General features: G+C 40.3%; 1 protein-coding gene across 11 annotated transcripts in view; it reads right to left on the bottom strand.

Moving 5' to 3' along the window:
- Positions 1 to 12578, bottom strand: part of Lrba (LPS responsive beige-like anchor protein) — a 711450-nt gene that overhangs the window by 48758 nt on the left and 650114 nt on the right. For all 11 annotated transcript variants that reach the window (XM_087205721.1, XM_087205722.1, XM_013067222.3 and 8 more), the window contains one exon: positions 3151 to 3240. In XM_087205721.1, coding sequence (XP_087061847.1) covers positions 3151 to 3240 — 90 coding nt within the window. The remainder of the gene's footprint in view (positions 1 to 3150; positions 3241 to 12578) is intronic.

Raw genomic sequence — 12578 nt, 5'->3', positions numbered from 1 at the left:
ACTAATAAGCTACCCAGACACCCTTCTGAGCAAGTGGCTAAAAGCCAATCAATATTATGAGTTAATCCTCCCTGGATGCTCATTCAATTAAAGGTGTCAGTAATGCCTCATCTGATGTGGCCTCAATTAAATCCAACTATCTGATGGTGTGAAAACACAGGGGATACAGCAACAGCAGCAAAACCAGACAAATAGGCAGCCTTCATGTGCCTGCTAATTACTACACCTGGTGTATATTATGGCTCATGCACTTAACGCAGCACGAGGCAGCTTTAATTTCTGCTATATTCCTGAGTGTGCGTGCGCGAGTGTGTGTGTGTGTGTGTGTGTGTGTGTGTGGTGGGGTGCACTGATAATTGATGGGGGAACTCATCTGAATATTAGTAAAAACAATAAACGTGGGCTTTTGATTTTTAAAACCCCTTATATCGAGCAGTTTCTTATATATAAAGAACTAAAGAACTGTTTATGCGTATTTTTAAGGAGTTGTGTGAAATTAGGTAAATAAGAAGAAACAAGCAGCCACAATAAACAAAATATCCTACAAGCTAGTATTAAAGAAGTCCTGAGAAAAGGAAATGAACATCACTTCAGAGTACAAAGCCTCACTTTTCAATTACATGGTTTTTAAATAATATCTACTCACGTTAATTTATAAACTCTTCAGAAAATGAGAACATAATTATAAAGTCACCCTGAAAAGAAGTACATATATATTTCTAGCTTAACAGTTCATATTATAAATATAATTAGGCTCAAATTGAGTAATTCCAATGTTTATGCCCGTAAAAGACCCTGAAAAATCTCAGCCACACGGTAAGGACAAGCTGCTCCCACAGCAGGCTGCAGACCCCGCCCTCAGATTGTGCGCTGCAGTCTTAGGAGCAGCTGTCTCCGCAGGCAGTCCCTGCACACCCGCCCGCGAGGGGTCCGGGTGCAGGCAGGAGGCAGGGCACAATCACTGTGGCTAACAGGCACGGCTGAGGTGCACTCTGGGCCGATCTGCAGCAGCGGTCGATAAGCCAAGCAACTAGGAAAATGGGACTATGAGGAACAAACCCTCTCCTAGTCCTGTGTGCCTCCGCGAGCCCAGGGTGAGGCTCAGTAGGAAAGTGCGAGCCACATCTCATTTAACGTTCCCAGGGGAGAAACCAACAACTCACGGTTTCTTTTGAACATGCTTTTCTTTCACACTCATGTATGCCCACTATGAAAGGCACATTTACACAAGTCTAAAAGGAGTTTAGTATTCCATCCAGAGGATAAAGCAATGAGAAAGGAGGGTCGCTCATCCTCACGTAAGTGTGTGCTTTCCCACCAAGGGACTGGAAAGCTGATCCGCCTGGATGAGCCAATAATCTCTTGCCACAAGGAAGGCTGCACAGTGGGACCTCGGGCACTGCCCCAGAAGTCACGGCTGTGCGGTGACCCCGGCAGCGAGTCATCTGAGGAGTGGAGGGGCTTCTATTAGCCCGCACCCACCAGCCTGAGCCTCGCTCGCAAGACTAACACCGATTCCAAGAACCAGACATAAGTCATCCTCGCTGTTTCTATGGCATTATCTCCCACTGTTCTTGGGAAATGTTCGCTCTTTGGCTAGTCTTCAGCCCACTAAAGTTACCCTTGATGTTCATATAAATCCGAGTTTTTAAAACATGCAAGAAAAAAGAGAATATGAATAATTTTTTTAAATGTTTGTAGTTAGTATTATGGTCAATTCATATTATCAGAGAAAGAAGGAGAAAAACCTTGGAAGAAGAAAGTACATGACAAGGAGAGGAATAGGCAAAGAAAGACACAGGAAGAGACAGGAAGAAAGAAAAGAAAGGAAAAATAACCATAGACAGGGCTTTCTTTCTATTCCTTGCCCTCTCGGCCACAGCTCTCTCCTTACTACAGTTATCTGTCACGATTCTGCTGTCTCCAAGCCACAACATGGAATTTGAGCTTATCTTAAATTGTTCATAATATTTATAGAAACAGATTTTATATTTACTCTTAATATAAAACAGTAATAAGAAAACTGCTTTATGAAGACAATTCAAGAAAAAAATGGTATCTGCACTTTTTAAAAAAAATTATTTTTATAGTTCAATTCGTAACTGTGTCATTTTTTCCCCTCACTGAACAATTTCCCCCTTGAAATTTCATGGTCTATGAAGGTAAAATAATCACTTTATTTTACAATCCGCTCTATTTCCCTAGCCTGATTCCAGGCTGGCTGCTGACTTGCTGTGACCAATTCAACATGGGGTACATGACGTGTGGGTTCATCGAGCCTCAACAAAAATCCCGCCCCTGCCCCTGGGTCGCCATTCTGCCTCGGTGCCCCACCTAGATATGCTCCCCGGGGGTAAGGAGGAGCCCGGTCACCTGAGCCCTCTCAGCAGTGCGTGAGCCAAGGGGACAGGAGCAAAAGAAATGCCAGGGAACTCTCAGAGGTGGAGAAGTGAAATGACCCATTATCCCAAGGCACCTAGCCTTGACGTGCCAAGCCGTCATTCTCCTCGCCGATCCCAGGTCTGTGAAAGTCAGAATTTATCAGAATTACTTCATTAGCAGGGTTTGGTGCACAGACCTGTAATCCCAGCAATCTGGAAAGCTGAGGTAAGAGGATCACAAATTCAAGGCCCGCCTGAGCAACGTAATGAGACCTTGTCTCAAAATAAAGAATAAAAAATGGCATGGATGTAGCGCAGTGTGAAAGTCCTAAATTCAATCCCCAGTACGGAAAAAAAGAATTACTGAATTAAGGAATTATTGAGTTATGTCCTATACACATAACAAAATTAGTTTTACGATTCCAAAACTGAAAAAAAAGTGGAATATGAAGAATAAACAAATAGCAAAACTAATCTAGAAACTCAAAGGACAAAACCAAGAAATACGTCAACCTAGTTCTAATTTTTTATCCTACAGTGCACACTCTGCCGCGCAAAATACTGACTGATAAAAGGCTTGAGCACTGCAGCCATGCTGACCCTCTCGGAGACTCCAGGAGAGGGTGGAAAAACACCAACAAGTGAGCACTGCATGAGAACAGGCCCAGGTGTGTGAGGCATCTTAAGAGCAGCGAGAGGCTGTTCAGAGCATCAAGCAAGCATGGTCGGAAAGAGAGGCCGGAAACAAGGAGACAAAAACAGCACTCACCGCTTGCATGGCAGACCCTCTGGGAGGATGGGGCTCAATGAGCAGCTGAGAAGGCGTCTGTCCAAAGCTTCGGATTTGAGCTTCAACGGCCTGAAAAAGGCATGGGCAAGTCTGAGGGTTAAGAGGTGTCAATTACAGGCAAAAGAACCCCAACTGCCACCCGAAAACGCCATTCCATACTTCCGGCTTCCTTCATGTGGAAAACCATGTTGCGTTTTCCCAGTCGGGCTGTGCACCTGGCAAGGGCATCGAAGGTGAGGTCACTTGTTAGTACTGAGGAAGCACAAACACTACAAAACCTTCTCACCTTGCTCAGTGATAGGAAACAGAAACCAGCGACTGCAATCAGAAATTGTCCTTTTGGCTTTCTCTCCATTTTCTTGCTTTGGTTTTCCTGCTTGCATCATCTCTGATGACAAAAAGCTCACCTTTACAAGTATCGAGAAAAGCTATTGCTTCTATGAGTCTAGGCCCCATTTCATCATAGGAAGCAGAAAGGGGAAAACAGAAACAGCACCTCTGAAAATGGCCTGATGCTGTATTATTTTTGCCACAGCAAGAGCATCACTGTTGACAGTCTCTTTGAACCTAGGTGGCTAAGTAACAAAGGAAAGGCCATATGTTATGTCTACACACGAGACTGTTAAACCAGGGACTAACATAAGGAACATGTGTGTGTGGTACACATGCAGAAAGACGTGCGCATGTGCCTTCTTCGAAGTTGTGTCCCCCCATCACCCCACCCCACGCTCCAGATGCACATCCGAATAGACGCTTGTATCTCAACACCCTCACCATGGGAGAATATTTAATGCCAGGGTATATTACTATCTGTAGTGGGGAGGGTGTGTGGGTGTGTGCATGCGTGTGTCTGCTCCAACTGGAAGACAAGATACACGAAGACAAGCCCAATGCGCCTTCCTGTTATATCACTAAATTACAACAAATAAATACTAGAGGACAAGAGAGGCAGCGACAGAGGGAAGGGAAGGAGGAAGGAAGGAAAGAAGGGAGGAGAGAAAAAGAAACAAAAATATCTAAGAGTTACTTCAGCAGCCCTCCTACAGTCCAGTACCAACTCCCAGATTAAATGAAAATCCCCCCAATTCAGAAGACAGTATATGTGCATCATGTTTGTTTAATCTTTTAGGAAAGTTGGTGTTCAATTGTTAACTGCTCTGCAGGACTTTCACACTGTTGGCAACACTGATTTCACAAAGAAGAGATATAATCATTACGCAGGATCACCTTCCTTTCCTTATCTGATGGGGCTAGCAAGAGTGGGACTTCACAAGGACCCTGTAGGAAACAATGGCAGCATTTATTCATCGATGCTCATGATCATGAGCTACGTGCATAGCTCTGTCAGATCTTAGTGCGTCTTCCCTTAGAGAATGCATTCCTGACATAAGAATCAGGGCGAGTGCACCTAGAGGGTTGAATGACATTAGATGCAACTGGCTGGTGAGTTGAGCCACACTTTGCAGTCTGGGGAGGCATGGAAGGCTGTGAGGCCCGCGTGACAGCTGAGTGGTGAGGGGAGGAGGCGCAGGGCGTGATCGCACCCTCTTCCAGAACATTTCCTGAGCCATAGGGTCTGGGCCAGGTAAGTTATGTAACCTAAGTTCCAATCTTCTCTCCTGCAGAATGGGAGTAATTATGGTACCCATGTCATAGTGTTGTATTCAAGATTACATGATGTGTACAAAAAACACAGAGGAGTACTCTGCACAGATTAGACCCTCAATATGCAACAAATCTTCACGGAGGGCCGCTAGCAAGGACTATTTATTTATTTGGTACTATTTACCAGAAACTTTCTTAAATCATTTACTGCTTTGTATTATTTAACCTTATTTGCTCTATCTAGTTTATAGATAAAGAAAATAATGCACAGTGAATTTGGGGTACCTGAAGGCCACATGGTAGTTAAGTGGCAGATTCAAAATCTGCAACTGCACAGCTGGACTCCAGAGCTCACACTCCCCACCTCTGAGCCTCCTGCTTCCTCATCTGTTACATATTACAGCGGGCACTAGAGAGGAGACTAAGTGCAAGAAAAATATGAGCTCACTCTCTAATGAATGGGTTTGTAAAATATGATGTGGTCATCACCATCATTTCAGTGATCAGGCAGCATGACAAGGCCAGGCTGATAGAAACCGTGAGCAGGAAGGCCAGCTCTAGGAGGGAGGAGAGGAATGGGACTGGGTCATTTTCATAAGAGCAGGTAAAACATTTTTGATCAGGTGAGATTAATTTATGATTAAATATCAAGAACAATCTTGAGAAAGAAATCACAAAATGGCACCTGAAGCCACACTGCTGTTAATCTACATGGAATTAGGGACTAGGTTTACGGATGAGAACCGTAAGTTTCTGGTCAAGAATGACTGCCAAAGCCATGCCCTTTCCTTTGACTGCTGACCTCTGGGGCCCTTGCCCAGCAGCCCGGATGCCCTCCCCCATGAAGAGGAAAGCACGGTGGCAGGGAACATGTGACTTCAGGGTTAATTCTGGCTCTGCCACGCACCTGCTGTCAGGCTTTGGGCAAGGGGCTTAATCTGTCTCCCGTCCATGAAAGAGAAAATCACAATACTTAGTTCATAGAACTGTTTGGAAAATTAAACAGATAATACACATAAAGTATTTATCACAGTACCTACTAGCACATACACAGCACTAAATCAAACGCTGCATTTGTTACTTGGTTTTTTGTTTTGGTACCAGGGATCGAACTCGGGTCCTTGTGCTTGCGCAGCAGGCGGCAAAACCACTGAGCTAAATCCCCGGCCCAAACGCTGTATCATTATTATTATTATTATTTTTTAATTATTATTACATCTGGGACTCTAGGTGGTCCCCATTCAACACAGCTAAAACAGGAAAGGAAGAAATGCTTCAAATGAAATTTGGGGTAACTTTTAAAAATACAGAGGTAAACTTTTTACTTTTTAAAATTCAATTTTATCTAACAGTATTGGCACATTATCAACCACTTTGAGGAAAAGGCTTTTTCAAGTCACATAATATAGTGGTCTGGTTATCCTAACTCAAGGATGGAGTAATCACAGTAATAAAGTTCTTCTTGAGTCCTCAAGGGATCTAAAAATGCTATAGAATTCTTACACACTAACCCTAACTTTTTGGAGTGTGAAAATTATGGAAAAAGACAAAGGCAGGGGTGGCGAACCTATGGCACACATGTTATTTGTTTTAAAGACAAAAGATGCTAATGTATGAGTTGTTTTTGCTAAACTGAAACCTCAGTATTCAGGTTTAATTGCAGTGTTGGCACTTTGCGGTAAAAACAGTTAAGAGGGTCTTAGGCTGCAGTTTGGGCACTTGTCTCTCAAATATTCACCATCACCGCTGTGAACTACTGACTACAGTTTCAAAACTTTATAGTCACACTTTATACCATCAATTGGTAATTCCAGATTCTTTCCATTCTTTTAAAGTTCACCTGCCATTTTCCATTCGTCTTGACCTCTGAAGTAGTCACAACAGTTTCTTCTCACTCTGTTTGTGGTGTCAATGGTTTACACTAGACCATTTCTCTAAAGTCTACTCTTAGTGCTCCTTCTACTCCTCTATTCTTTGCCTCTTACTGTTTTATTGTTGATGTTGTTGTTGTTGTTTTGGTGGTGGAGATGAAACTCAGGGCATGCTCTACTGTTGCGTTACATTCCCAGCCCTGCTAACTTCTTCCTTGTCCATAAATTATTAGTTTAATCCTCTTTTTTTAATACTCGAATTTTCTTAGTCTTAATCTTCTGTCCTGGAAATTTGTTGTAGTGGACTTCAGATCTTCCTTCTGTTTGAAAGACTTCCAGGCCACAGCCAGTGGACTGTCCACTTCTATGAACCATCCATCCCAACACCGCTGCCCACCTACGTGTACCAGGCTCATGTCTCAGCACACCTAAAATGCGTGTGTCTCAAACTTGGAAAAACTTATTTTATTCTAGCATTCCTCAGTGAAGAGTCAGACTTCTTTGTGGATTTTTTTTTTTTATGCTCAGAATCTTACCAATGTGTTAAAATGTTACCTCTTTCTTTCACATATAACCAGTCACTTAGCCCAATCACTTCTGTAGTTTCTCATATTCATTATGCCTTCCTGAATCGAGGCTCCTTATAACTTCAAGTACTGAGCACTGTGTCTCTTTACCACATTTCTCTGTATTTGGTGTCTCCCTTCAGTGTATGCTGCAGAAGTAAGTTTCTCAGGGGGCGGGGATTTAGCTCAGTGGTTCTGGCGCCTGCCTCTCAAGCGCAAGGTCCTGAGTTCGATCCCTAGTACCAAAAAAATAAAAAAAGAAAAGAAATAAATTTCTCGGATTCTCCTTTGTATAGGATCCTCTACTCAATGTCTTCAGTAATCCCCAGCAATTAGTAGAGAAAGGCCCAAAGCCCAGAATGGAGGGTTTTACTCCCACATCCTACTCTCTTATGCAAGTGCTCTTTCTCAGTCAAGCTGGTTTTCTTCTACAAATAAATGCCATTTCTAACATATTTTCCATTGTCCCTCTGTCTTAGTCAGTTTCTTATCCTCAAGAAAAAATGCCTGACACCTACAATGAAAGGAGAAGAGGTTTATTTTGGCTCGCATTTTCGGTTGGTCTTCAGTTGCCCAGCTCCAAAGCAGGAAGGCATGGTGGAAGGGCTTGGATAGAGGAGAGCTGCTCACCTCATGGGAGCCAGGAAGCAGAGAGAGAAGGGGGGAGCCAGGCAGGAAGACAGACACTGTAACCCTCTCCTAGAATGGTCGCCCTCATCTTCAATTTTCGAAGTTCCAACCCTCCCTAAAAAACCCTACTTTCGATTCACTGGTGAGTGGATTATTTCCTGGATCTTATAGCCTGTCCCTACTGCTGACTACAGTACACCCTTAACTCAAACTCCTGGTGATGTTAGCCTTTGACAGAGCAGGCAGGCAGGCTGTCTGTACAGGTGTGCTGTATTTTAGTACGAAAAGCAAGCAGAACAGTATCTTGAACAGAATACCCAAAAAACCCCAGCATGTTTTGCTGATTATCTAGCCAGGGAGCCCAGAACCTTCATGATTCATCTAGGGTCCTACAGAGACACAAACCAAGCTTGACAGATGAGCACAGTTACTCAGGGTAAAATGGGGGTGTAGGGGACAACGGGAAGCAGTACAATGTCTCTCAGGGAAGCTCAGAAAGTCACAGATGGCAGGAATTCTCATTTCTACAGCCTCACACATTTGAGGGACATGACAACCTTCTAGTGTCCTACTGTATCAGTGACTGTTAAGGCTAAGTAACAAATCCTGGGGGCACGTGTGATTTGAAAAAGCTCCTTTGACAAATCTGTTTATTATCCTCTCTTCCTTTGTCCATGCAGCCCTCCGAACAGAGCAGTGGAGAATGTAAAGACACAGCGAGGCTCCCTCACGTGTGTGCTGAGTTCAAACTCTACCAAACACCTACACTGTTTTTAAAGAACTCACCTACTCACTTAGACAGTTTTGTTTTCAGATGATCTTTAAAAATTTATTTATTATGTAAATTTTTAATGGAATAGGTTAATGAATCCCCATCTATCTGTTAGCCAACTTCAATTATCATCATCATCATCATCATCATCATTATTTTGGTACCAGGGATCAACTTCAATAATTATTAACACACATGGCCTCAGGTTATCTCAGAAGGGGCTTAGTCTAAGCAATGTACTAGACAGATTGACAAGTAAGACAGTACTCCTGCCTCAAAGCAATTTATTCTTTGATGTCCAATGCAAGATTATACATGAATGAAAATATACTGTAGTGAGTAAGCATTAGCCAGCAGACTTCATATTTTTTTCCTAACATGTTGAACACAAACCAGTTTGCAAGAAGTTCAGTCCAAAAGTGGGAAAATTGATAATGTAACTTCTTTAATTAAAGAATTCCTTATCATGGAGTGGTATCAGAGTCCAGGGTTAGGTATGTAGATACTGAAATCAGACTGGTTCAGTATAAATCTTAGCACTATCACATATTAGCTGAGTGATCTGGGGCAAGTTACTTAACCTTCTTTGCCTTCATTTTCTCTTCTAAAAATTGTGCTAATAGCTGTAGATCTTTTATTGGGTCACTGTGAAGGTTCAATGACATAATATAATGCATTTGGAACAGTTCCCTGCATATACTAAGCCGTTAGCTAGTGTGTGATGTTATTTTCGCCTGTATGTAAAACATTTAACCCAGTGTCCGATGGGGTCAGGTAAGTACTCAACAAATGCTGAGTACTCATCATAAGATTGACAGTACCACCGATCCAGCCCTGCATGTTGCCAGGCTTATCCCTTGCCAGTCCCTCTCACACCATATAATGTGACATGCAATGTGTCATATTGCTGTTAAACCCTTGTATACATTTTCTATTCCTACTTTTTCTATTCCCTTTCTCCTTGGGATTGCCTCTTCCTCATCTTTCAAACCAAGTTCAGGCTTCTCTGGCCTCTTGATCTTCCCCAGACTGCTGCTGTCCCTCCCATATTACTCTCAGAGGAGTGTGCACAAATCTATTTTTAACATCTTTATCTAATATCCTAATTATGGACTAACTTTCTGTTGAATTTTCTGTCTTATTCCCTAGCTCATGAGTCTCCTTAAAAAAAGAGACTGCCAAGTATTTCTGTGCTTCTGGAGCCTGGCACATAGTAGGTGCTCAGTAAATAATGAATGGCCCCACAAGGTAACTTAATTCAAGCATGATACAGCTAAAAGACACTGTTACCATGATTACAGAGCACCCTAGTATTGAATAAAATATTGTATTAAACATTTCTACTAAAAAAACTTGCTTTATTACTTAACATTGTTATTCATCAATTCCCAATTATTTCCATAACAGACTGCTATTCCACTCTATAAGAAAGCCTGAATTTAGTAGGCAGCATTCCAGATGTTGAAAAGCACACTAATAAAAAAGACCATGCAAATATTTGAAGATATCCCAGGAGAACTACATATTTATATGTTACAAACAGCCTCTCAAATATTACCTAGAGAATTTATTAATGAATTTCCAAATGGAAATATCATGAAGATATTTTCAACAAGCTGAGTGTTCTATTGCTTTTTGTGGCAACGACTGCATACATGAATAGTTTTAAAGCTACACAGGAAAAGTAACAACGTAGAGGAAGTATAGTTAGGAAGTACAGATACATACACTGGACAGAATGAAAGGAAAAAGTAAAAGAAAAGTAGTACTGGCTTAGTGACAATGTAGCATGTGGCTTCAACTTAACAAAGATTCTTCTAGTCTCTCTGAACTAGGCTTTTTAATCTAACTGAAGAAACAAGTTAACTCAATATAATACTCAGCAAATAACAATAAATACAAAATTTTACTTAAAGATGAGGGTTAGGTTAGAAATAACTTAAACATATGATGTGATTAATATGTATGCTGCTTCTCTTAAGCACACAACTCTGAAATTGCATTTTATCCCCTATGTATTTATATCTAAAGCACTATTAGGAGAGGAGGGAAAAGAAACTAAATAATTCATTAAGAAAAACTATGCTATCTATTAATACAGTAAAATTTTCTGACATAACTAAAAGGAAGTTCTAGAAAGCTGTTTTAAGATTCTTATTTAACTTTTTACTAAGATATGTTTATTAAGATTTCATAGTTTAGACTTAATTCTTTTCAATATTTATAAAGAGTCACATTAAAACTACTCAGTGATTTCTACTGGATTACATGGCGTAGCGGTGGCTGAATCTCCTCCCTGCCTTGGGACAGCTGAACTTAAACTGGAGCACAAGTTGAGGAATACTCGCCAGTTTCCCCTCACAGCCTCCTGTCTGTCTTGCTGACTCTTGGAGCCACTGTTACTATCTAGCTTTGATACCAGCAGGTTTAAAAAGAAAGAGCACTACTAATCAAATGACTACTTGGTCATTCTCGGCTCAAGTTTGTATGTAATTCTCAAAGGAAAAGTTCTGATAATAATTGCTAAGGTCAAAAGAGGACCCATAACAAGTACTTGACAAAAATGAGATGAAAATTCTCAAAGAGAAAATTATGTAACACAATACATGAATACATGTGGCATTATTTGGATAACATCGTTAGCAAAAAAGAAAGGTGGGGGGGAGACAGGGGAAGGAGGAAAGAAAGAAAAGAAAAGAGGGGCCAGGGATTTAGCTCAGTGGTTCCACTTCGTGCCTCACAAGTGCAAGGACCCGAATTTGATCCCTGGAACAAAAAAAAGACAAAAGAAAAAAGAAAAGAAAAGAAGGAAGGGAAATGAAAAGAAAGGAAGGGAGAGAGAAGAGAGAGAGGAGAAAGAGGAGAGAGAGGAGAGAGAGGAGTGAGAGGGAGGGAGAGGGAGGGAGAGGGAGAAGAAGAAGAAGATATCCTCGTAACCTAAGGAATAGAGAGTTACTTTTTAGGAGTCAGAGAAATAAGTTCACAGATTATAAAACTAATAAGTCCAATTCAAATTGTTTAAAATAAATCTTTTAAGATTGAAACGTAAACATTCAATGTGCCCTAGAGATGAAAAAACACAAAATTCAAACTCAATAAAGCACAAATTTAAAAAACAGCCTTTCAGGAAAAAAAAGGTAATTTTTTAGATCAGGATACACTAGGGTACGGAATATTTAAAATTTGATCAGAATAATGTTTAAATATTTTCTGGTCTATACTGCGATCAGTAAAGTATGCAAAATAATGAACATAAGAGAGAAATATAGTAAAGAAATAAGTAAAACTGAACAGAAATGATTTGACATTGAATATTAACTTGAATATTAACAATTTTTAAATTTTGAGAAATTAAGAGAAAATATCTAAAAATTTAGAAAAGATTTTAATGTTTTCAATTCAGTCAGATTTTAATGTTTTCTAATAAAGTTGGGGTATTGATTCTACTTTTAGGAATTTTCATAAGAAAGGAATCAGATGGATGCATTAAGATTGAAGGATAAAAAGTTACAACAGAACTCTTTATAACTAAAAATTTAGAGAAAAACTACCTAATGAACCCTTAAAAAGGAAAAGTATGCAGTCTTTAAAATGAGTTGAGATAAATGTAACATACATGAAAACTAGTCTTTAATGTACTGATGAAAGAAAAATTCCTAGTTATGAAAGTATGCAAATAAAAATATATACATATATACATATATAATACCCACATATATGTGTTATGTGAGCACATACATACACATGTAGGAATACTATAGCATGTACCGTTTGGTATAATACATGCCAAGTTATTACAGGTTTTTCTCTTTGGTGAAGAATGAAAAGATTGATAAAAATTTATACTTTTCTCACTATTATACCATTTGACATTTTACATAAGAATGAATTACTTTTGAAATAAAAAATAAAAACTTGCCTTTTTTGAAAGAAAGCGAAAACTAAGGCAGTATAAAAATTAAA

The sequence above is a fragment of the Heterocephalus glaber genome, unplaced genomic scaffold, assembly GCF_053883595.1.
Source record: "Heterocephalus glaber isolate CG9 unplaced genomic scaffold, H.glaber_assembly_v1.0 deba00000613, whole genome shotgun sequence".
Taxonomy (NCBI): Eukaryota; Metazoa; Chordata; class Mammalia; order Rodentia; family Bathyergidae; genus Heterocephalus; species Heterocephalus glaber.
This window is presented reverse-complemented; position numbering and strand designations above follow the sequence as displayed.